This window comes from Sebastes fasciatus, chromosome 6 (genome assembly GCF_043250625.1).
Source record: "Sebastes fasciatus isolate fSebFas1 chromosome 6, fSebFas1.pri, whole genome shotgun sequence".
Classification (NCBI taxonomy): Eukaryota; Metazoa; Chordata; class Actinopteri; order Perciformes; family Sebastidae; genus Sebastes; species Sebastes fasciatus.
Genome location: NC_133800.1, coordinates 20,346,317 through 20,373,418, shown reverse-complemented (window position 1 = coordinate 20,373,418; position 27,102 = coordinate 20,346,317). Strand labels below are relative to the sequence as shown.

The 27,102-nt window shown below is 41.9% G+C and overlaps 1 protein-coding gene across 1 annotated transcript in view; it reads left to right on the top strand.

The window, feature by feature from the left end:
* Window positions 1-27,102, top strand: part of adgrv1 (adhesion G protein-coupled receptor V1) — a 113,878-nt gene that overhangs the window by 74,450 nt on the left and 12,326 nt on the right. The window contains exons 89-92 of the mRNA XM_074638292.1: window positions 9,694-9,810; window positions 13,754-13,932; window positions 17,239-17,396; window positions 25,023-25,144. Of these exons, the coding sequence (XP_074494393.1) occupies window positions 9,694-9,810; window positions 13,754-13,932; window positions 17,239-17,396; window positions 25,023-25,144 (576 nt within the window). The remainder of the gene's footprint in view (window positions 1-9,693; window positions 9,811-13,753; window positions 13,933-17,238; window positions 17,397-25,022; window positions 25,145-27,102) is intronic.

Genomic DNA, 27,102 nt, shown 5'->3' with positions numbered 1-27,102 from the left:
TGCACATACAGTATATACCCACTCATTTAACCCGCTCCACCTTACACATACACTCAGCATCACAAACGCAGCCCAAGCCTTCATCTCTCTCGGTCACTTTGACCTGTAGGGGTCTCTGTAGCTCCACAGCCAGAGTCAAGTTCAACAGCAGATGTGAATGAAGTGCCTCATCAATGACTCCCCTGAGCTCCTCTCCTTTTTATGACTCGACCTTTTTTGGGGGAAGAAATTGCTGCGCTGATATCCAGAAGGAAACGGTTTGAGTCAAATCCTCCATCTGTTTTTCTTTGAACGAGTTCAACTGCAGAGATGTTGAAGCTATAAACATCACAGAACCGTTCGTTCTCTAGTGCAGATTCATCTAAGTAGCTTGTTACAAAATGCAAAACAGTTTGCAGTTAAATTACAACTGTAGGATTGAGCCACAGTCTTCTAAGCAAAGATTATCTAGTAGCCCTAAGCTTGATTTAACATTAAGTAATTCTTTAATTCAACAAGTTGAGAGTGCAAAACTCCTTGGAGTGATGTTTGATTGCGCTCTATCTTGATCACATTGTTTCAAAGATGGGAAGAGCAGTTGGTATCTCCAGGAAATGTGCCTCTTTTGTTGGTCGTCCCCTTCTATGTCTAAGTCTAGTTTTAAGTCACCTTGACTATTGTTCTATGGTCTGGTCATCTGCTGCAAATGGTGAGCTCAGGAAGCTCCAGGTTGCACAAAATAGGGCAGTACGGTTGATTCTGGGTTGTTCACTTAGATATAATGTGAATCGTGTGCACGAGGGTCTCTCCTGGCTTACAGTTGAGAATAGGTCATTATTCAAGATTCATTCCTAGAACTACTTACTACGATCTTTTATTTATAGATGAATTTGTCTTGCAATAATTTGATTCAAAGTCAGCGTTAAAAAAGAACATCAAATTTTATTCAACACTAATTCCTTTGCTGCGTAGGTGTTTGAATAGTACATGGACTTTTATATAGCGCTATTCTAGTCTTCCGACCACTCAAAGTGCTTTACACTACATGCCAGCATTCATACATTCGTACACACATTCATACACTGATGGCAGAGGCTGCCATGCCAGGTGCCAACTTTGCCCATTTTGAATGATTATTTTGTTTTGTTTGGTATGCTACCTCAGGTGTCATATCTCTTAGTTTTATCAGTAACTAGTTATTTCTAAGGTTTTTATTCTTGTATTTGTATTTTGTAAAGTATTTTAAAGTGTTTGCATGCGCTTAATGTGGACCCCAGGAAAACTAGCTGGTTGCTATGGCACCAACTAATGGGGATCCTTAATAAAATCAAATCAAATAAAGCATTGTGTGCTAATTTAGTCCAGGTTGGGTATGGTAGTTGAAGTGGGCCAACTGATTATACAGTGCATGACAGTACAGCTGTGGCTCTGATTAAGTCTAAATTACACAGTGAGGTACCAAAGCACATTGTATTGTGGGTTTGTGTGCAGTAGCAGCATGAATGGAGCATACAGTATTTAACTTGATCAGACTCTTCACATATTGATTAGCTTTACAGTCGCCCATTGACGGACACTGAGAGCTGCTGCAGATCAGCCAATTTGCACAGAAGGGATCTCTTCTCGATCGATGGCCTGTTGGACAGCAGTGGATGAGGCTGCTTCAGTGGCTCTCTGTTGTCTTCTGTAAGCTTTCTGATCGATATCATTAGACTTGCCCTCGTCCCTCTGATGATCTGGAAGTGATGCAACAGGTCGCCATAAACCACGAGTCTCACCTGTGATGTAATACACATGGCACTTTCATAATCATATCAGCTTACTTGTGCATATGTCAGAAAGACATGTTAAATGTCATTTAGACCACCCCCCCCCCCCCCACCCCCCACACACACACACACACACACACCCCAGCCACTGATTCTGTATTGATCACTCATGAAAATGGAGTTTTGCTGAACATGTTTTCATGATGTTTTGCTGTTTACCGCGTTTAATGGTCAAACCACTGCAGTAGACCGTAGAAGTCTATTTGTGGGTTGGTGCACACCCATGTCATGTATGCACTTAAAGCACATACGCACACACACACATAGGTTTGTGATAGAGCAAAGTAGACCCATTGAGTGTGTGTTTAGGGAGCTGACCTTGAGCAGCTGGCTGCAGTGTTTTTATAGCTGTGTGTGTGTGTGTGTGTGTGTGTGTGTGTGCACATGAAGCCATGTTCGCGTGTCTCGTGTCTTGCGGCCCAAAGAGTCCTCTGTCTGGTCTCCAGACTGGTTCACACCAGATGTTGAGGAAGGAAATTCAAGAGGCTCCTTGAAAGCAGCCCCGTCGTGATCGAAAGCAGCTGCAGGTTTCCAGCAGCAGACGCTCGTTGACTGAAGCGCGATTGGGAGAAAAGAGAGGAGGCCTGCTTGGATGCTTCATGTTGCTGCTGGTATCGTTTGTACTTGCGATAAGGTGACCAGATCCCAACAAACCAAATGTGGGACAAAGAGTTTGTGTGGGACAATGTGGGACATGCTACCAAGGCTGAGAGATAGACAGTTTTGATATAATGTCTATCTAACTTAAATCATAAACATTTCTATTCTGCCCCTAACATCTCTATGCTTTGCCCGAATGCATCCATAGATCTCCTTTTGAGCCGCACGTTTCTTGTGAGACTCACATGAACGTCATATTCCCTCTATAAAACTCTGAGCATCGCCTACCACCAGCTTATAAATACTTATTAGTAGTTTCACAGTCTCTGTTATAGCTGCTTTTCCTTTTCTTTGTGGTAGTTTCCATCATATTCCGCCTAAATCTGCATAGCTTGTGACTTTCCAGTGACTCGCAATTTTGCCCGTTGGGCATAGCGTAGCAAAGGCGGTGAAAGGTTAACCTGCACTTGAACCAGGTGTGTGCAGTTTGACAGCAAACACAGTCCCGTGATGACAGCATTCCCCCGCTTTCTTCACAGCCATTGGATACAAGCCAGATTTCTGAAAAAAGCATCTGTCCTGCAGCGGTTTGACTTTTGAAAACTAGAGGCAACGAAAATGTGGGACATCGTATCGATATGTGTGATGTGGGACAGTAAGCATGATCTCGGTTTGAGGTTAGCATTAACATTTGCCAGAGATACAGCAACAGTAAAATGTAATATTACCGTTACATTGAGTAACACGTGACACAGAAAACATCAGATTATTTGAGAAAATACTAATTAAAACAAATCACAATTTAAGATGCTTTTGAAAATGTGCACTGATTTGGTTTCTTTTGGAATGTACATACTTACTAGTACAGGACATTATGTATTGTACAACATATTTGATCACTCATTAGCTTCCACTTATTAGTTTTTCCTTCAAAGCTTCAGACTAGACCAAACAAATCTGGGATCTTCCTGGTTTCCACATTCCCATTTCTGATGATACTGTCAACTTGTTGACAGTGTTTGAGCTTGCTTTAGCTGCCTTATACTCTTCAAAGTGCTGACAGTCCCTTATTGCTGTGTCACACCAGATCACATTGAAACTCTGAAACCTGCAGCCTCTCCGCTTATCCTTTATTCTGCAGTCATTGCCAGAATACATGGTGAAGGCTCTTGATATCGTCCCTCCCTGCTTCAAAGAAGCACTTAGATACTCCGTTACTGTATATGACAGTTTGTGTTCACGAAAGTTGATGCACATGCAGTGTTGTGGTTGTTTGAATGTGAAACAGACTAAAAGGGAGTGGGTGTTTATATGCCAACAGCTGGCTCAGCAAGTAAGCCTCAGCCTGAGGTTTCAACCCAAAACACCTGTGAACTTTACTTCTCTACTCTGACCTTAAGCAACCGGACATGCTGTCCAAAAAAACACTTGAGGTAGTTGCTCATTAGCACGCATGAACACAGTATGTTGAAGTGAACAGTGACGCTCAAAATGTTGAAAATGTAGCAGCAGTGGCTCTGTTAAAGACTCGAGTGTGTCTCACACCAGTTCACCTCAATAAAGATTTAATCATCCTCCATCTCAGCGGTGATACAGGAGCTCACGCTCGTCTGTTTTTTGTCCTGACTTATTTTTAATTTTAACAACCTCGTACGTCTTGTCAGCAAATGTTAAATCACATTATTTATCTCTCCTCCTTCCCAACACACTCTGGCCCACTAACCCACCTATCAGCCATCCCCATGTGACCTGCTTCTTGCAAGTGTGCTTCAGCACATAAATAACACGCACACTTGAACTGAGAGGCTGCGGCACGTGAGGAGACTGATGATGTTTGCACATACTTGATAGTGTAAGGCGAGAAAGAAATGACTGAAATCAAGTCGCATTACTCAATTTAAAGCAGCCATAATTGTACTTTATGCTTAAATATGTAATTTGCCATCTTTAAGCTGCCTTTGCTACTGTAATGTTACAAGAATAGTGTGGATTGGTCAGCTTCGAATGAGGAGAAGTGGTGTGATTGATTGTGATAAGGACTGAAGTTGCTTAACGGGAAGGCATTGCTTCCGTGAGAAAATGATGAAGGGATTGTGTGGGTTGAATGACGGTATCATATTTCTTTTTCTCCCTTTCTTTTATTATATGTCTATCTGAACAAAGGCATAAGAGGAAACACCCAGGGTGCAGGCTGAGGCTGGAACCAGCTAGATCAGACCGGTAGCTGTTAGAGAGAAGGGGGAGGTGAAGGCGAAGGGAGAGGGAGGAGAGGGAGGAGGAGGAGGGGGAGATGAGATGAAGGGTGGAGCAGAGGATGGAGAGGGAGTTTGGGGGTAGAGGCAAAGGATGGGATAAGAGAGGCTGGAGGAGGGGAGAGGTGGAGGTTAAGTGTTCTGGACACGAGTCTAGATGGATAGTCTGGCAGGCAGACAGCTAAGGCCCCACTCCCTCAGTGATGTAATGCATCAGGCAGATGCTATTTTTAGCCACACTGATACACTTAGCTACGTTAGCATCAGCACACAGGGCTATCGATCAGCAGCAGGACTCAATGGGAAGATGAGAGCTGCAACCAGCAGCAGCACAATGTAGCTGCACCAAAATATCATGTTTCCTATGTGCTGTTTGTTTTTGCAGCATTTCTCTGGTCTCTCTTGTTGGGCCTTATAATCACACAGCGGTGTAGCTATTTGATATAGGCAAGTTTAGTTTGTTTTTACTGTATGGTGCTTTTACTTACTTATTTGTAACTTGATTGTTTCGGTTTTCTTGGGGCCGTTTGGCGTTACGCCAGTTTGCTGTCAGCTTCTTTATTATTTACCACTGCCAAGCTAAGGTTGGGAAACAAGCATTTTGTTTCTTTCAGACCTGCGTATCATATCAAAGTGAGGTTAAATCATGTCTATAGATGAATAGAAGTATTCCCAAGGCAGCAGTAGATCTGGAACAAAGACAACATCAACAACAACGTCAACAACAACAACAGCAAACTGACTCATACGCCTCTCCTGGGTGCTTCAGGACCACAGAACAAAGGGGAGCTCTCTGATTGGATGTTTAGCCTAGGAGACGGACCAATAGTTCAGGCTTAAGGTCTCGGGCCTGATGACAAGGCCACAAAAACACACTGTAGAAGAAGAGCTGCTTTGTTTTGTACTTTTTTATATGTATTCTTAAGGGCTTTTTCATGGCCTGTGTCTCCATGCAGTAATAGCTCCCTTTCTATATACTGTATGTTCTGACTTTCTCTCTCTCTATTTGTTCTCTGGTACCTGGGTGAACAGAATCACGTGCGAGTGAGACAGCAACTTGATATATAATCTTTGTACAATGGGGTAATAAATTCGTTGCATTCAGGAGTTATGTGCCTGAGTTTCGGTGGGTCCTGTTTCGACAAGAGAGCACGCAAGTACGCAAATAACACACACTACCCTGATGTGACTTGTATTTAGAGTTCCTCAGCACCACCCAGTCTCTGTTTCAAACAAGTCTGTAGCCCGAGGGTCTAGACAGGTCGACTCCTGGTGTCTTATACAAAAGAGAAGGAGGCCCGTGGACAAAGGACAGAGCAGTAGATATGGGCTCTGATAAATTCCACATCCGCACCTGTCACCTCCCCCGCCCTAGTAACCCATCCCTGTGACAGGTCACCATCACTACAGTGCTGACATGTACCTGTGTTATTTTCACAATGGACTGAACAATTGCCACAGTTTTCACCATGACCTCCATACCTATTTAGCTAATCTCAACTAATGGGCCTCCACAAAGGCCGCATCCATATCAATCCCTGTAACACAATTTGCTGCTGACTTTGGATTCCTTTCAAAACCACAGAGCTTGACCGTATCATGGATTTATGGCTTGAATCATAGATTACTGTGTTGTCTCTTTGTGTTAGACATTCAGTTTGTTGGTGTATTGTAGTTATCTCTAGGGAGGGTGGGTACTTCCCTTATCCCCGTCATACCCCCGTATCTCACACTAGTTTCAGAATAGAGATTGACTTCACTGGTGTAGTTTTTATTAACAGGCTCCACTTCATGCCACGCTCAGATTACAGGAAGTTTAGGATGATTTCTTCCTCCAAAATCGGATATTGATTCCTCACGAGCAACCGCCCACACTGCCACTACTGCAGCGGAAATGTTAGAGGATTCTTTGAGAGCTTCTGTGGAGTTTCTAACCCCGAACTCACCTCATTTATTAAAACTTTCTTTTAGCCTCATAGCGTAGGCTTTTTCTGCCTTTTCTGCCTTGGTACACACCGTATAAAATAATAAACGCTTGAGGGGGAAGATTAGTTTCCTGTGTGTATTTGGAGGCTTGTTTCTAGCCTCCCATGACAGTCCGAGTGTTTCTACAGCAGCCTAACATGTCCGTTTACAGAAAACGTAATGGCTTGGTTTGATTGTAACCTCACTTGAACCTACACTGCACGGTGTCTATGTATGTGTGTCTATCAGCCTCTCTTCTATTGTCACATAAAATAAAATAAGCCATATAGAAACACTGTTATCCCCACTGTGTGCCCTGCCCTGCTATTTTAGCCATATGACAAGTGTTATATATTAGCCAACAATAGAGAATGTTATGTCATAGGCACAATAAAAAGTCAGATCAAGTTTCTGTTTGACTCTTCTGTGTGTGTACCTGCCTGTGTGACTAGGCCTTATGAAAAGTCAGATAGCGACCAGCTCTAATCAAATAAATATTTGTGGATTCCGCACTCATACCTGTTGACTCACCCAGATTCACCAAACCTGTTAACCTGGTTTCTATCGTTGACCACAGCCAGTTCCTGGCCCAGCTCCATGTAGGACACGAACGCACAGACATGCACATCTGGGGGGCAGCCACCTGTTAGAGAGTCTATTCACACCACTGCACATACACACTCTTTTAAGCCCTCTGGCCTCCTTTCCATACAAGGCCATTTATCTCTACCTGTTATGTCATCGTTTCACCACAGGTCAGCAGTTTCACTGGTTCAATAGTTACCCCTGTGGCTATTAGGGTTTGTCACGGAAGGCTGTAGTACATTTGCGTGGGTGCATTGCTCAAAGTTGTGTCATGTTAAGACTTAGACTAGTGTTTCAGTATTTACAATGCTGTTGCATGTGTTGTAGATGCAGCCAAATCTAATCCAAATCAATCCAAATAATCATTAAAAAGGGATGAGCCGAGACTGAGTGACCAATTCCATGTGTGCCCAGCCACAAAAATGCGTTGCCACCCCCCTCCCTTTGTGCATGCCGCACTTGACAGTGCCCTACGCTTGATTTAACAAAATTAGAGCCCTTTGTGTTAAACCAACATGCGTGTATGTACTGCATGTTTGCTTATGATTATGTGACTAGCGTCCTGCAGTTTATTTAGCATTTCTCGCTTGGTAGTCTCCCCATTGTTTCGCTTTTGAGAGGATAGATGGTGTGTCATGCTGTGCCGTTGGCCAAACGAGGCTAACTCGCTGCCAAAAACACACAACCCCGCCGCATAATCTTTGTTCCCATAAGCTACCTGAACAGCTTCTCCACTCAGGCACGATTCCAGGCAGCCCAGGCACGAGTTTCCTTCCTGTGCACCATCCCTCCCACTCACAACCTTCAGGGGTTGAAACATGGATGGGAAACTGACTCATGATTCCTTTTTTTTTTTTTTTTTTAAAGTCCCTGACTTTTCCCCCTTACTCAACAGGAGGATGCAGACTGGGTTGGTAAATTCTGGAAAATCCGAGAATGGTTATTTCGGGTTTTCCTGATGGGTTCTCTAAGGACAAGGAAACCTTCAAAAAAAGGAAAAAAAATACACTTCAAGAGAAAGCTTGTAGAGAAAAGACATTTGAGGGGTGACTACATCGACATAACTGCGCTCAAACATGCAAAATTGATGGTGTCATCCCTCTCTTTATTAGGAGTAACCTCAACACAAAACAAGTCAAATAAATATAAGCTGTGTACGCGTATATATGAGTGACTTTAACACACACAAATCTTGATTTTAAGAATCATACCATGGTCTTTTTCTTTATAATCTCATTATAACTTGACACTTTGGTAATGTTGTCCTTGTTGCATTCATGCCAATATAGCATATTGAATTGAATTGAATTGAAATCGGTCATGTCACAGCTCACAATGTCTATTTACCTGGTTACTATAGAGACTAAGCAAATTAGCCGAAACTATAGGGTGGTGCAAACTACATGTAGCTTGTTTTGGGTGTATAAAGAGCTCATCTTGTCTGTCTTCAGAATCATTTGCTTGGTTTCGTAAAGTCAAATCAAATGACTGTTGAGGTAACAGAGATAATTACTGTATGCGGTGTGTGGGTGATAGGACTCTGTTTAGATGCTGCTTAAGAATCACAACAAAATCTAGTCTGTGTTTGTACCTGAGGCTCTGTCTGCTGCTTTACATCCCAGACTGCTGCATGTAATGAATATAATCTGAGTGACATTTGACACCAGTCATTCTCCCCACATCCCTCGACTCCTACTCTCTTCAATTCATCCTCTTTCTGGTCCGTGGCACTGGCAGCGGGCCGATGGGCTGCAGGTTATGTAACAATCGCCCAGCTGCGTTGGCACCACGGTCAGTGCCAGAGGTTAATGAAGCTCTCTGATGGACAGCAGGGCAGTATTTTCTGCTGCCCTCATGGGTTTTCCACACTGTCCTGCCTCCAATGTTACAAATTGAATTTTGGCCCTGATGCATTCCCGCCTCCAAAACCCTCTCTCCCTTTCTCTCCTGCTATCTCTTTCACACACACACACACACACACACACTGACCACACGCTGTTTTCTGCAGTGATTCTACAATAACATTTATTCCATTATTTGGAGAAGTGACACCCACACATTTGTACAAATCTTTGTGCAGGTGGGATGATACAAAAGCAACATATTTGTTGTTGGTGTTGTCGATGTTTTTATTTTTGCTCCCGCTTGCATAGCTTGCTGCATGGTGATGTAACAGGTCTGCAGAGATAGGATGCCTCTCTTTGGGAGGAGGGTTTATCTGAATCCTGCTGTCTCCTTTAAAAATGTATAGACTATAAAACAAGCAATAAATCGCCTCCTGCGCAATATGACCTGCTGACACTGCAAGGAGTTCTGCACCTGTGTGTGAGCGTGCGAGTGTGCCAGGTAGTCAAACAAAATGTCACCAACAGAGAAAATTGTGTGCATACAGTAATCGCCATAAAAACTTGCTGCTGCTGCTGGCTCATGTACACACAACGGTAACTGATTCTGAATTTGCCATTTTCTCTCTTTCTCTACAGATTTGTTTCCTGGTGTCAGCTTTCCGTGGTCGGATGTTTTCGGAGGACAGCTGTGCTGCTCTGGCGCTCTTCTCTCACTATTTCCACCTCAGTCAGTTCTTTTGGATGCTCATACAGGTAACAGCAGATTAACAAGCATTAAACCTACATATTTGGACATAAACATCACATACATTAGATTTCTATTAAGGCACAGCTACCAGCAGTTGACATACCCCTGGGATACCCAGTTTTTGTTATAATTGTTGCCATGCAGCTAGATCATAGATGACACATATAAGCAGAGATATTTGCTCTATATCTGTTATTTTACCTGGATAAAGAGCTGAGGTTTGGAGGCTGTTTTGCCTTGCCTTATGACTATGTAAAATGTGTCTGTCCAATCTGCAAGCCTCAACAATGATGTCTATTCACTCGGCCTTCAACCAGACAATGGCACCAAGTGTTGAGCTCAAAGTCAGTCTGTCTGTGAAAGATATAGAGTACAGCAGATGAAATGTCCTAATATGTTATCATACTGCACACTTAAATATCCCATATTTTTTCCCACTTTTGATTCTTCACTGTAGTTTCTTGTAGTTAATCTGGACATCATTCTTTTATGCATTCAAATTAATTTCTTATTGAAGGGCACCTGTAACTCAGATCTCCTTTCCTCCCCCCGCTCATTTTTCTTCATAACTTGGCATAAACAGGGTTCCCATTCTTTCTTTTGTTCCTTACGCGAAGCACATGTTTGTTTTACGTAATACCATTATTTTATCTGTTAATTTTTATATAATTAAAAAAAAAAATACATCCCACACACAAATCCCCCAAAAATAACATGATTTTTCAGTGTAAATCTTGCCTAAGCCCCTTTTAATCCTTCAGAGAGACTATAGATGACTTGTGACCTGCTGATAGAGCACAGGAATGTGGTGAACATGGGCCGGAGTACTTCATCAGCCCCTCCAGAGAGGGAACGCTGCCCCGGGGATAGACCCTTTACCTCAGCTGATCCTCCCCTGCCAAATTCATTGATTTAATTAAAATAACTCTAAAAATATAGCCTATTTATATAGATGTGATAGAGGTTAGGAAACCATAAAGAATCCTCCATAAGGGAGAAAAAAACAAAAGAAATTCAACTTTAGAAATGATCCACTGACCTTAACTAGGACAGCAACCTTTAGTTATAGTCATTTTCACAAATGAATGCAAAGCAACTTATCTTCACTGGGTGGTGGCTGACTGTGTTATGAAAACTGTAATGAAAGCTCAGGCCCAAAGTATATTTTGCATCTTAAGGTGGGAAACACGATCCATTGTCGTCATATAGTAACTCAAACTCTCTCAGAACCGTTGTTCTGTGCCCAACAATGAATCAGATAACAAGAATGTGTACAAGTCATTTAGGCTGGGTGAAAATGAGTTCCACCTCATTAACACTGGAAACACATTTAACCAGTAATTGTATGTTTTGTACCAATCCAGTATACCGAGGAGACCTGTACCCAAATAAACTTTCTCGTCTCCCCCCTTCCTTTTCCCTCTCGTTGTCCCCCTCTTGCGTATCTGACTGTTGCTTTGTTTCCATCACCCCTCAATCTTTGAGAATGTGTGACGTTTGTACTGTAACATAATCACTGTTTTTGTAGTGGATATAATCTCTCCTGGCACATATGTTACTATTGGTGGAGCATTATAAGATTAGCCCCTTTTTTCAGAATGTTTACCAGATGACCTGTGAGATATCTTAAAAGGCTCAGACCAAAGGCTTTCATGTGGCTTAAGAAGTGTTAGAATTTGGATGACGAGAATTGGCGGCGAGATTAATTGTGTTTTGACGTAAAAAGCGGATTTTGGACACACATGGTAGTAGTTAGTATGGTAGTAGAGCTGATATGATCTAGTGGAGGAAACATAAACTATGATTCGCCCCAGAAGAAGTTCAAAAATTCACTTTCAGTTTTTATTCATACACTCACTCTAACTTTTTCTTAAAAATGCCCTTCTTTAACATCCCTGCCAAAAACTTCCCTGTCCATTTCTTTATTGTCAGCAACTACAGAAGCTGACAATAAAAATATTGCTGGCACTCTTTGACTGATGTGTGGCTTTAAAACCTTTCTGTCCTCACCGACGTCTCAGTATCGACCCCACTGATGTCTCGCAGCTCATTTTTCCCCCCTATCAGGTTGCTGCCTTCAGCTAAGTAGCTGATATGAGTGGGCGTCAGCAGCCCATCTCAGACCACGAAAAAGACTTCAAATCAATAACTGCAATGTGTGTGTGTGTGTATGTGTTTGTGTGTGGGTATGTGCATGTCCAATAGCTGGTCAGAGGAATATGCGCTGACATAATGCCAGAAAATAGGCAATAATTCGATCACTATCCAGGCCAGCATTTTCTTGACTGCAGAGGCTCGCAGAGGCAACCTCAGTTTACTGAGAAACTGCATAATATTAAATATTACATAACGATATGTATGGCTCTTTCAGCCAGGGAAGACCTGCTAAAGCCCTCGCACAGGCCTATAGTGTATTTCTACCCTGTTTCCACATTACTAGTTAGCCAGACAGGGGGTCACTTTCACTGCTTTGTAGTTAGACAATGCCTGCCAGTGTTCTGCGAGTAGACTAGTGTGTTTGATTGTGATAATGGGTGGATAAGTGGCCACCAATGGCCAATCAGTCAACCAACCATGTGGTCAGACACACAGTACAGGTGGTGAGTTTCCCAACAGCGCTACTGCTTCAATCACACGTGAAGGAGCTGTTGATGATATTTGTAGTGAACTTCCATCGTGTTGGGATGGCAACAGAAATCTCACATACCTCAAAACCTGGAAAAATAAAACAGAAACTATTTGCATGGCTACATACCCCTACTGTAGATATAAGGAAATGTATTTTCTAAATTGTTTGAACTGACCCTTATACATTTAGCACAGCGATAAGACAAAAGCATAACCAACCAACAAGCCACATAGTAGTCAGCAAGCGTATTGATCTGTATCCCAGTCATTTAGCCTGGTAACACATTGCTTTATTCTTTATGCTTCGGTATCTACAGTCAGTGAGGGATGCAGCCACTGCAGAGGCAACAGCTCGGCTCAAAGTTACCCATAATCCATTTAATTTACCTCAACGGTTCCAGCCTGCTCACAGCCAAGGAAAAGCAGTTCTTGAATCAGACTGACATCACGCTATTGTCTCTTAAGTGCAGTGCTGTTACACAACTGGAGTGTAGTTCTATAGGTCTGTGTGTGAGTGTGTTTATTCTTGTGTTGTGTGCTTGTGCAGCAGTGTTTGTTTGGTCAGTGGTTATACAATGTGGTTATGAGGGAGGTTATCTGAGAGAGAGGTCAGCGTCCCTTAACCTCCTGTCATTAGTTGCATCACAGTGTCCGCTGTGCAATTGTCCTGCATAAGTGTTCGCTGACAGATGGACAGTCACAAACATCTTCAGCTGTTATTCATTATAGCTGTTGCATAAATGTTTAAACAAAAGAAGGGCTTGCTTTCTTGATAATGCCTATGTTTTTTCCTTCATAAATTAAAGTAGGCTGTGAAAAATTTGGTCCTAATGAGGCTCAATGGAGTAAAGGTCATCAATTTGTAACTCCAGCCCACAGGATAGACTGGGAAATGGAGAACTACTTTGTTTTTCCATTGAGCTCAACTTTAAAACCTTTGCCCTTTGCTCTTCACCAGTGCAGCAGTTTAAAATGATCTGAAATATACGGTATCGTCTGCTGAAGTCTTCACACAGAGATAAGACATTGTGTTGCAACCAACAGGTGTTTAGAAAAGCTGCTTACGTAACAATGCGGGGCTCAGTGTTTCAGATGGATGAGACTATCAAAGCCTGCTAGATTACAAAGCAAACACAGCTATTGTGGGTGTGATGAAATTGTGTTTCACTCACTATGAAGACCACAAAGAAAGATGAAAAAAAACATTTTGCCTCTCCTCACAACATTATTGAGAAATATTATAGTCCATGAAGGTGTTGCTTGTGTTGGCACGTATCTGTTTTTCTATTCACAAGTTGTTTTCTCAAACTCTGTACCCAGGCGGTGAACTTCTGGCAAGTGCTGGTGATGAATGACGAGCACACAGAGCGTCGATACCTGCTCTACTTCCTGTTGGGCTGGGGACTTCCAGCTCTGGTCATCATCGTCCTGGTCATTGTGTTGCTCGGCGGCTACGGCTGGACCATACACAGCGTATACGGGCTGGTGCGAGGAGAATGGTGAGTTGGCGTTGCAAAACACATATGCGTGCAAATACACACACAAGTGGTCTTTAGAGCTGATGAGAGGGAGGTGGAATGGCACAACACTGACGTAATCTGTTTTCCTGAGAGGACTCGTGAGTGTGTTTTTTAAACCGGTCTGAGTCAGTCGCTGTTATGACTTCAGTTTCTTTTTTAGGCTTAGGTAAATTCCACTTCGGGCTGGAGTAGAGTAAACAGAAAACACCTGAGCCAGTGACATCATGTGAGGAGGTAGCTCGCCCAATCAAATGAATGAATTTGTCTCCCCACAAAGAAACTTAATTCTTCACCTTAGGGGTGGAGGCTTTCACACAGCAGGGTGGAGGGAGGAAGGGAGAAACCTAAAATAACCCCTATACTGTTCAGTTGTGTGTGTGTGTGTGTGTGTGTGTGTGTGTGTGTGTGTGTGTGTGTGTGTGTGTGTGTGTGTGTGTGTGTGTGTGTGTGTGAGCTAAAAATAACTGGTTGCCATCTATGTATAGAGTACCTGAATCCTAAACACAACAGATGAGGTCACTTTTTAAAAACCTGCACAATAGTTCCTAGTCAGGCAGTCTGTGCTTAAGTGTGTGTGTGTGTGTGTGTGTGTGTTTGTAGTAATTGCCAAAGTAAAGTTTTTACATTGCGTATGTGCTTTAGGGGCCTCCTCGCGGGTGCGTTCAAGCGTGCGTGACAGGCGAAGTCAAATACTGATGAAGTTTGAACCCTTAAATCACATCTAAAATTAGCCGGAGGTCTTAGGTGTGTCTGTTTTCCTTGGGATCGAGTGTGTACCCGTGTTTCCTGAGGGGTTGGTGTGTGGGAGACAGTGAGCGTACACATGAGAGATTCAAGGATACAGAGGAGTATTCAGTTCCCCTGGAAGCGCACCTTCCTCTTACGGGGAATGAGGCCGCCTTTGAATTCCCTCTCTCTCCTCATGCGTGTAAAAACAGGTAGCCGTCTTGTTTTCTCACAACTCCAAGTTGTCTCAGTTTCACTCTGCCTGCGTACAAACAAGTGTCAAGCTCCCACCTTGTGTCAGTGAGCATTTTTGTGTCATACATATTGTATTCGTATGTGTTTGTGTCAAAAGAACTACATTTTTCTCCCTGTTTTTGTCATAATTTTCATATTTTTGTTATTATCACCCCTTCTATCACGACTACGGTGGTGGTAGCATGTCTTCTGACTACGGTGGTGGTAGCATGTCTTCTATGTAGTTAGTACTAACACAGGGTACGTCACAGTTTTCCTTCATCTAGCTGGGTCTCCTGTAAGTGCTTTGTGGGTAGGACCTCACTTGATTTTTACTGTGGCACATAGATTGTACATCTTTAAATTAGATACAGGCCTGTCAATAAATTCAAGTGTGGATCAAACAGAAATTGAGACCATAAAAGCAGGAGGTTATTAAACTGAGAGATGAGAAGAAAATACGTTCAAAAAGTAGAAGTTGAAACAAAAAGTAAAATTGAACAGAGAGAATCATGAAATAGCTATTTTTTTTTATTGTGTATTTATCATAGTCGAGTATTTGGTACATTTATTGACAATTTTTTTTACTTCCTAAATGTTTTTGAATTCTGTGATATGGATACAACATCATTTAATAATGATTGACTACTGCAAAAGCTAATACTTAATGCTTGAATTTTTTGTTTTTTAAGTTAATAACATTATGTAGTCCTCTCTCACTTATTATGCTACCCATCATCTACGCACCACAGTTGCCTCACCCAATTGGCTTTTTCTAGTACAGCAAATCAATTTGGAGTTGAAAAAACAATTTACCGTATTTACAGTTGAATCTTTCTAGTTCTTATTTGAGTCTAAGATGATAAACTGTGTTACCTGGACAGACTGATTTATGGGTTTGACTATTTTAGAGCCAGGCTGTAAAGCTGTAAGTATTTCCTGTAGAGGCGGACATCCATCTATTCCATGCAGGCTGTTTTATAGTCTTTAACTTTAATGTCTTACGATCACATTATGTCACATTATGCGAGTGAAAGGCTACCACGGCAGCATGTCTCCTTAAGATAGAGTTGATGTATAAATTTAACTTTGTATAAGGTGTTCCATAAACGAGGCGTTATGACCCATCACACTCCACACTGCCATATGAAAAGAAAAGAAAATCCCAGCAGTATTTCTATGAAAACCCCCCATAAAAGGCATTACTCTCTTTATTTCATTTCTAACAAACTATAATGTTAGTGAAATGGGCCCCTTGGTAATGTTTTCTTCATTCACTACAGGAATCCCTGGTATTTCTGTTTCTTGTGAGACTTTCACTACAGTAGGATCTCATCCTCTCACAAGGCCACAGTCGTACAAATATCCATATTCCAGTGTGTTTACGCTCTCATAGTCTGGCTGTCCTGCTGGCACAGGGTGATGCAATGCTTTATTTGGCATACCTCATGTTATGTTATGGCTAGCATAGCTCCAATTATTCCTCTGTGATTACTCCGGCCTGCCGCGAGGTCCTATCTGTATTTCAAGCTCCCACCGAACCAGGGGCCGAGCTTGTTTTGTGAAAAAGGACAATAACACATGAGTGTTTAGTTGTTTGGAAGTTGCAGTTTATACGAGGATGTTGATTTTCCCAGAGAAAGTTTCCTCAGTCAAGTTTTCTTTAATAAAGAATAAACACGTCTGATTGGACAAAAGCTGGGAAAGGACTCCTGTGATTTCCCAGGAAAACAAGTCAGACTGACTCACACCAATAAACAAACTGTAGAAAGAACACAACTTGATTTTATAAGCTCCCTTTTGACTTTCGGTTGTTAGGCAGGATCAGCAGATGAACTCACAGAACCACTCCATTTTCATCTCCCTTTGAAAGCAGCAGACACACATAGCGTGATGTTCGTTCTCTGAAATGTTTTTTTCATTCTTTAAATAGAAAAACACTTGTAAGCGTCTTTGGCCTTCGATATTATCCCACTGTAGCTGCAGCAGGGTGACCTGGTTGCTCAGAAGATTTAAGAACATGCCTATTTTCAGTTTGAAGGCAAAAGCCGCTGTTGAGCAAGAATGCGGTGAGTCTTAGGCAGGCTCAGAGGTCTCACCGGCCAGATCCTGTTTGTGAAACTTGAAGTCTTAACTTGAGTAAATATAGAGCAATATAGGCATGTAATATGTTTCAGCTTAATTTGAGCTGGACACACTCGTTACTTCCCTTTTCCCCGCCTCTCTCTCTTTCAATTTCCTCTTCTTGTCACGTACATTCTGCTTATTGCTACCTACGCTGCAAACAAGACAATCACTTACAATTGTCGTCCATCCCCTCTTTAGGTGCTTCATCCCAAACATCTATGCAGCTCTGTGCACGGCGGTTCTGGTGCCTCTCATCTGTCTGGTTGCAGTCTCGGTCGTGTTCATCCTCGCCTACCAGGTCACTCAGCAGTGGAAGGCCTACGACGACATTTACAGAGGACGAACCAACAGCACAGGTACCAAATCAAGCATGTGTGTTCACAAACATAAATGAATGCATGAGCATTGATTTGAGAATCAAAAATATGCATGCAAATAAAAAAGATAAGAGCTCAAGATAAAAATTGCTCAAGTGTACACACAATCACACAAAGGACGTGTCCTCAGGAACTAGACGGCATCCACCCCTATTTTTGACTCAAAGTTTCAGCCCATATTTTGCTAAGCTTACAGGCTCTGTCTCTGTCTGCTGTTTGTTTACCCAAGGGATTAATGATACAGGAACAAAACCCGCATCTGAAATAAAGCTGACAGTCACACTTTTATGCAGCTATTGCACTTAGGAAGACATATATTTAATACACTTTATATACACTCAATGTAGCGGAGTAAGATGTGTTGAAACAACCTCAAACTTGTACTTTACGTAAGATTCTTGTCATCGTAGGGTTCTGGTCAGCATGAATCAGTGGTATTTATTTAGTGCAGTCGGTCACTTCGCCCACACATGAAGATCCTAGCCAAACCACTTTAGAGCCTCAGTATCATGGCTGTAATCAGTGGCCATCGGTGAGAATCAGCAGGCTTTAGCTTGTTTTGCTCAGTCAAGGCCCTCCAATGACAAAGCAAAGCCTGAATTAGTGCCAGTCCTTTGGCTGGCAAGCGGTTTGCCCTACACACTGTGTGTGGCCTCTGAAGTAGTGTGGGAAACCAAAACAGTGCTTCGCTGAGCTGCAGGTAGGTGTGCATTATTAACAAGAGAGCAATACTTTCTCATTCACAAACCAGGCTGAGGCTAAAGGTCAGCCTGTAGGAGTTTTGGATAACAGGAACATTTTATTATGGGGGGACAGTGCAGACAGCAGAGATCAAGAGTAGACAGCGTAGGTTTGGGGTTAGTTGAGGGATAAGGAGACTAGGAATATGGTGCCGTGCTGTGCTGTGTGCTGAATGACGAAAACAGAGAGGAAGCAGTTGGCCGCAGCAAACAAGGCAGCTTCTAAAACTCCTTATTTACAGTATACTGCGAGAGAGCAAATGCCGGGAAAGGAAGGCACAGCACACACTATTCCAAGCAGCAGTCGGAAGTCCCGCCTGAGTTTGTGTGTGGCACAAGCACGGAGGACAGAACAGCCCTTGAGGTGTGAATATGTGCGTCCAATTTTGTGTCACGGATGCACTGTGAAAAGGCTGCACGTGAATAGGAAGTCAAATTAATTCAAAAATTGGTCAGCAATATTCTTTATCATGCAGTGATGTATCAGTGCTTACACCTTTAGTTTTATCTGGACATACAATGACAACAATACCGCCACATATACACATGCACATACCTATTTATGAGCATGAACACAACATGTACACAAACAGTGTGGACTGCATTTAATCGATGGCAGTAGTTCAACTCTGCAATATATGAGTATTGGCTTTGTCTTAAGGTGTCCACAGTCCAAAGGCGAATAAAACAAATGTGAACCCTGATCAGTTTCAGTCCTGCAATATGTGGTGGTTAGGCAAAACATCTTTTTGATTTGCCTTGACATGTTAATCAGACATGTTTTGTTCATGCAGAACCTGTGGGATAGCTGATATTTAGCTCACCACCATTTTCAAATGCTTTACTGCAGCAAACAGCTGATGAGATAAGCTCTATGTCTGTGTGTGTGTGTGTGTGTGTGTGTGTGTGTGTGCGTGCCTGATTGTGAGAAGCCCAGATGAAAAACTCACAGAGCAAGATATAGCAGGACGTCTGACGTCAATGAAATCAAGCATGTGTGCCAGTGTGTGGAACTCCATTGTGCCCAATGTAAGGCCTGCCAACACAAAAACAAACAAACTGAACTTACAACAGAACTATTCAGAGCACATCAGTGAGCCCTTATCACTGCCCTCATTGAACCCAACAAGGTGTGTTTGCGAGACATTGTGTTCTTTTGATACAGAAGTGAGCATACTTTCGATTTCAACAACGGGTTCGAATGAATAACTGTTGTTGTTCTATTTTTATGGCTCCAAGTGGTCTCTGACTTCACTGATTGGACAGTACTGTGGACATAAACAAATACATGTGATGGATGGGGTTTGATTGCAATGTGCTATTTGAGCTGTTTGAGGCTGTGCAGTTGCTTTATTTCAGCCTTGAAATACAAAGTCTTGTGTAGATGGATTAGGACTGGATTAGTTTTCTCATACCTGGACTTACTAGATATTTTTGTTACGGCTACATTATGCACGTATTATTTAATTTTTTTGTTTTTGTATTTAGCAATAATTTGTTCCCATCGTTCCTAAATACAACAACAAAAACATTGAAGGCTGCTGCTTCCTGTTTTCCTGGAAGACAGAATTGATGTTAGCGGTATAATTCCACACAAACTAGTGCTGCAAAGTTGAGTTTTAATGAGGCAGGTGCAGTTTATTTAGAAGGGAACATTTATATTGTTGGACTTCAGTGGTGCAGTTCATTTACTCAAGTACTGTACTTAATACATTTGATACTACTGTATACTTCTACTCCACTTCACTTCAGAGGAAAATATTGTACTTTTTACTGTACTACATTTATTTGACAGCTATAAGTACTAGTAACTTTTCAGAATAGGATTTTACAATAAAAACCTTAGATAAGCTTGTAAAATAGACACATTTCAGATGTCTGCGAGTTGTTTGAAACATCAAATTTATGTAGCAGAACTTCATTAACCACCTCATTAATCATCTCAGTTGTGAGGTCACTGGATAAAACTGTTAAAACGCACTGCTGCTTATACATTCATGCTTCAGTATTAAAATGTAATAATATGATATATAATATATAATATATCAGTTGCAGGGGGCATTTTTCTGCAAAATTAGTACTTTACTTTTGATACATAAGGATATTTAGCTACTAATACTTCAGTTTTTAGACCGCTTCTTCCACCACTGTCTTTTTTTGCTATCATGAAACTACACAAATAACATATCTTTGCAACCTTAATACTCTTAGTAATGTCATTACTCTTACCAGAATACTTTCTGCGATTAAACAATATAAAAAAACACAGCTATCACTGTGTCTAAATGTTCACACTTAGTTCACACACATATTTATGGTGTGTGGGATGTTTGTGCGTGCTCAACACACACTTATTACAGCTTGTTGTTATTACAGCTGCTGACCTCTCTGTGACAGTGATGTCAGCACCGTCTTGAGTTTCTACCCCAGCTGTTTTCGTTGAACCCACGTTCTCCTCTCAGTTTGTCTTCTCACACCAGGAATCAGCTCTGGTCAAATGTGTGGATAAAAAAGTAGCTCCCTCATGTACAAAGACAATCACTGCAAATAGTTTTGAGAAGAAATATTGCACTATTGAGGCTTAAACTGTTTGTTTTGCTTCTTACAGTATCTCCGCCTGACAGAAAGATACCCATGACATCATTTAGCATCTCTCTAGCAGAGAGCTGAGACTCTCTCATGTGTTTATGTAAAGGTGTACATATGCATTCATGCATGTTAGTATGATTATGCACACATACAGTAACTCCAGAAAGCGTGTGCCTGCTCTGCCTCTTTCTGCTCCTTCTTAGTGGTATCAAGACAAACAGACAGTCAGCATTTGGCTCTGGGAACCTGTTCTTACTGTGGGAGCTCTGCCCTATCCACAGGCTGGAATGTGCTTACATGGTTGGAAAACTCAAACCAAGGAGGGAGCCGGTAGAGACAGATGTGCAAAATAGAAGAAAGAGGGAGAGAGATAGAAAGAGTGTATGTTGCTCTGACTAGGAATAGTAGAAAGTTTGAGAGGGCTGAGGAAAAAGGCTGAAAAGCAACAGATGAACGGGTTTATGAAGCAGGTTTTTTCAACTCTGAGCAAATGAACACTAAAATAAAACAGAATGTCCGGAGTGAGCGTAAAGCACAAAGAGACTAGGTGTGAAATAATAATAGGAGTATTGGCAGAATGAATAAAGACTTGCAGGAAATAAGTCGCGAAGGGAAAAGGAGAGGCGTGAACAGGAAGAAAATGAAAAGAAGGAAACAAGAAAGTACACCAGACTAGTTCAGCTGCAGTGAGATAAGGAGCAGAACTTGGAGCAGAGTTGAACTGACAGGGTGGTGGAAGTGGCACCTAAGTGAGGGCTTTTTGTGTAAACTTGGGGCCAGCGCCCTGTGTTTCCATCCTACTTGTGAAGTGAACTGTACAGTCTGTCTTACATAACACCAACCACTACAGAGTGACTCAGCAGTGTAATTTTCCCTGTGGATTCGAAGCATTTATTTTCTGTCTGGGATGCAATTGATTTTGAAGATGTCACCTTGAAATTGAATTTGTTTTGTAAAATATTAGATTCAACTTATTGTGCACTATTAAAATGTGCTCCATGTGCTCATGGTAATACGACCATAAAGAATATGTTACGTCACGCTCTCAGCCACACAAGATGATTTTAGTAATCTTACTGGTCATCTGCAAATTCCAGCCACCTTACCAACCTCAGCCTTCTACACCCCAACAAACACACACAGAAATACATAGACGTCACAGACATTGCATGCCTAGAAGGTAACCCCCAAGTTGCGAAACCCTGGCGAGACGGTTAAGTTTATGATAGGTCGTCGGGCAGCGAGTCTCGCAAGAGTTTTTGCACGTTCGCAACTTGGGGGTTGCCATCTAGACACGACCATGACAAAGTCTCTTTGTAAGTAATGCAAATGAATATCTAGAGTAAACACTCAACTTTGTAACTTTATTGTAGCAACAGAAATATAGTGTGATTGCAGAAAAACAGACATTTGATCGACATCTTCGGCCTGAAATCAACTTGAGCTAACAGCAACAACAGGCTAATGACTTAAACCATGTTGAGAGCCGTGCGGAGGCTCCCAGTTTCGCATTTAGCACCTTTAAGTCTACGATTAAGGTTTTTCAGTTCTCAGTTCTCAAACCCTGTTTCCAACCCCTTTTCTTTCTTCACTTTTCAGTTTGGTCCTATCACTCTCAATATTCTGCCATTCAAGGCCTCATTTCATCAGCTTAGTATGCATCAGAGCAATGCTAATGCTAACAAAATCAAAAAGATGCTGAACTCTAATTTGATGATGATGATGGCTGATAATGTCCCAGTAGTGTTTTTACTCTGGATCCCTCGTTTGCACCCCACATTACAGCCACAGGGTGTGGTGTTCATGATGTGGGTGTATTTTGAATATTCTGCTGAAGCGTTCAAATTTGAGTGTTTACACCTGTGACACCCAACTGGCCAACTCTTCCTCTCTTTTGTGGAGTGACTCTATAAGGACCACATTCATTTAAAAATATACATTGTTTTTTAGTCTTGTTTCAACAGCTGCTTCCATCATGTCCTTGCTTATTTTCTCCTGAAAGAAAGCAGATGGATAGTAATGAGCTGTATTATTTATCAGGCCTCTCTCTGTTGTGATGACTCATTCTCGACTGTTGACTCAGTCTGCTCCTGATTGGCAGTGCTCATTGTGTTCGTCCTCTAATTAGCCGTTCCAATAATAGGTGAGGGAATGATTTTTCAAGCTGAGAGAAACACCATGTCCTGATATAGATGGAGTGCAAGGATACATCAGTGGCCTCAATTCAGTCTCCACTTCAGTGAATCATGAATAGTACAAGGGGCAATGGTTAAAAGGAATATAAATGAATCTGTCCTTACCGTTAGAGATAAAGTCTGAGGCGCAGTATTCCCCTGTACTTGTGTAGCGTGACATACAGTATTGTACTGAATGCCTGACAGTGCTGCTGTATCAGCCCTGACAGAAAGTGGGTTGCCAGTTCTTACATGAGAGCTCAGTTATGAAACACATGCAGGGAGACCTCTCGGTGGTCTCTTCTTATCTTAGAAACACTCGACGCAATCTAAATACAGCAGATGTGTTTCAGCGTTTTTCTGCCTGATGGGTGGTGTGTGTCCGCTGTAAACAACATGCATGAGATCACATGTTTGTACGCTTTTGTGGCAAATGTGTGTGAGAGTGTTTTTAGGGCTCTTTTTACTGAGTGCAGACTCAAACTATGGAGAGGGGCACACCTTTCTCCAGAATAGTGCTTGATTAATTAAGATCACCTATTGAAATTTTGTCACTTTTTCCGTTGGACTACATTAGTCACAATCGTAGTCCCACTTCCGTCAATACTGAGAGATGAGTCAAGATGAAGGTTGGACACAAGGTTTGTGGCATCAATGACCCCCTTTACACCTGGCATTAAAATGCATCTCGTATCCAGATGATTTTACCTGATTACATTTACACAATATGTGTCTCCAGTGTCCACATTGAGGTCCGATTGTTCTGTCTGAAAGGGCTGTCTAAGGCTGCATTACGCACGGGCTTGCAGCCGGGCACAGCCGGAGAGGAGGTGCGTAATGCGCGGAGACATCAGTCTCAAAATGACGCCGTTTAAGGAGAGACGGGCCGCAAACGTGACTTTTAGGTCTACACTGCACACACAAAGACATGAGGAGAGGAGACGCTGAGCGCAGACAGAGTGGTGGCTGTGACCTTTCTGGTCATGACGGTCCAGTGACGGAGGAGCGCTGAGAGCGTTACTTTTTATGTAGTCCATCACTATCCGATCACAATCCGATCACCCAAAACACATTTTTTAATGCCAGGAGTAAAGGAGTAAAGAATATTACTTATCAATTTAGTATTCATTTTAATCTCATTCTCAAACATTTAAAAGATATAGATTATCAAACAAAATTCAAACAAGAAAACAAATTGTTTTCTTGAGGCTGTTTGTTCAAAAGCCTGTTGTTGCTTTGAATAAATAACGCATGTTGTTCCTATTGTGAGAACCGAGGATGTTCCATCTCTGGACGATGAATACCAGCCACATTTACATACCTTTTATTTAATTTCTATGTCCATCATTTCTATTCATAATCGACTCTATCTCGAAATATACCATATATATAAATGTGGCTTAACATGCCAGTTGCCTCAGCCATTTCCACAAACAAAATGTGTACATTTGTGCACACCGGCTCTTAGGTCAGAATCAGCATTAGTGGCTCCGCAAAATGCTCAATAGATGAAGCACTGAGTGGGGAAAACGGGAGTGCAGCCCTGAGTGCATGCCTGCCTGCGTGCTTGCTTATTGGCATACATGAATGTGTGTGTGTGTGTGTGTGTGTGTGTGTGTGTGTGTGTGTGCCGGAGGTCTCCTCAGCCAACCTTGTGTTTTTGCTCTCTAGCAATGTGCAGCGAGCACTAGTTTGGGCTTTAATCAGGGTCTACATGACTCCACATGTGGACCACGTGTACTCATTAAGACTTTTGGAGCAGACGAGGCGCTGTGCAGCGATGTTGAATTGGGGCTGTAAGAAGTTGTTCATTAAAAAGCTCCTGAGGCCCGCTCCTGGCTCTAACACACCAACCCTCTCTTCTTACTTACTGCCCCGCTTCAGAAACACTGCAGCACATGAAGGTTACACTGCACTGTGTATCACCCAGAAAATACATCAGACATCAACATCTGGATTCAAGCATGAAGTGTGAATCATTCATATCATGTTAAACTTTATAATGTAGTAAAATTAATTAATATTTTATTTAGTTGTTGATATACTAACTTGTGCAGATATATTGTTTTTGAATCCTCCTCTGTTGTTATCTTGTGCTCCAGAGGTGCCGCTGGTCATCTGCCTGTTCCTGCTCATCTCTCTGGTCTGGTTGTGGGCTGGACTCCATATGGAATACAGGAACCTGTGGACGCTCACCCTCTACGTCATCTTCAACTGCCTGCTGGTGAGCTCATTGACTTGTTTATCTATTTGTTGGATGACATGCTTGCTTACTTTCTCTACTTATTCATGTATTTGTTCATTCATACAGTTATTTCATTCATACAACAGCATCTCCCATCCTGCATTGCATTCCCTTCTTCTTGGTTATGCACCGTAGAAAAAAAGATGAATGTACTGCTTCACTGTTCATTACGATCCTTCTTAATCTAATCATTAGTGCTGTCATTAATTTCACCGGCGCCATCAACACAAATTGAAGTTGTCATCTTTGTTAATGTCCCCCAGAGCAGAGTTATGAGGTGAAACTAATCTAAAGAAATGTTTTATATGCACCCTCAACCTTGAAGTGTGTTGGATTTTGAGTTTTCGTTTTGCAGTTTAGATTTTTTTTCTTCGGTGTGATAGTGTTTTGTGGTGTTTGCATTTCATGGATTGTAATATCAGAGGGTTTCCTGGAAATCACCACAAATAAAATATTGATGATTTAGGCTACTAGGCTGGTACGTGTGTGTGTGTGTGTGTGTGTGTGTGTGTGTGTGTGTGTGCGTGTGTGTGTGTGTGCTGATCTTTTGTTGACTTGGAGAGTGCCAGAGTGATGAAGGCTACTTCATCTCACTTTGAAGCCCTGCTTTGATGCGTTGGTGGAAGCAGAGCGAGGCGAGCCTCGGAAGTGGAGAGAGAGTCGGGGGTTATCGCTGTGTCACATCCCTCTGAAGCCTTTCACTGCCATCTCTCTCTGTCTCCACTTTCCATTTGTGCTTTTGTCTGTTTGTTTGTTTGTTTGTTTGTTTGTCTCTCTCTTAATTTGCTGCTCTCTGTCTTCATCCCGACTCTGTGCTCCAAGTACCAGAGGCGATAAAGAAGGCACAAGATAACTCTATCACCAAATATCTCCTCACAGCTGAAAACTCCCAGACATTTACACTGCTATTTACTGTAACTTCAAAGAGTTATATGACAGACGATCATCAATGATTATAGGTTGAACTTGAAGACCTCTGGTTTCAGTATTTGATAGCAGTTTCCATCAGAGAATAGATGTCTCCATGGCTAAATATTTAATGTAACAAAAGTGAAGCACAAAAGCATTATTTTTTGTTTATTCTTTAATGTCTTGAACATATTTGTTCCCTATTGGCATTGCTCATGTCATCAATAATCGCTGGTGTTATATATTGTTAGTATTATTACTATCATTGTTTGTACATTAGGTCTGGGCAATATGATGATATATATTGTCAAAACAATATAAAAATATCTATCTTTTATGTTTTTCTATATCGTTTCTATTGTGATATAGGCTAGGCCTATATTTTTTTCTTTTTTCTCTATAATTTCACTTAAAACTGTTAAGTTCATTTTGCACTTGAGTTCTTAAAATGAGAAAATACTCAGTACTACTCAGTACTTGTTGACAAACCATCTGACAGTATAATGTTGGTTTGGAAGCTTTAAGAAATGCCAGCATGGCTTCAACAAAGTGTCCATCAGTGGCTTAAATCCCAAATAGTGTTGTACTTAGAAAGCTAGAACTCATTTAAGACTAGTTTTAACAGTGTTACAGGAATGTAGTTGTGTGGAAACGTCTCACATCTTGAGCGACTCAATAATGTCTTCTTTGCAAAGATATCCAGGAAGCTCTCCCGACCCCGCTCTCTTTGGCACAATAGGCTCTTTTCTTTCATGTCTGCTCTATAAATGTTGCGGTCTCTTCTGTCGTCCTCCGAGAGACACCATCTGCGTGTAAAGTGTGCCATAACAGGTCTGTGGTAACCGGTGGTGATATGTGGCATCCACATGCCAAAGACAACAGTGTTGCAACAAAGCAAACTTCTCCTGTGGCTAATGAAGAGAAGTGATGTCAACGCCAACAGTCGATGTCGCACTTAGCACTTGTTTATGAGCTCCAATAGAGTTTGTCCTACTCTGTGACATCATGTGGTCAGTTTCTACAGCTGA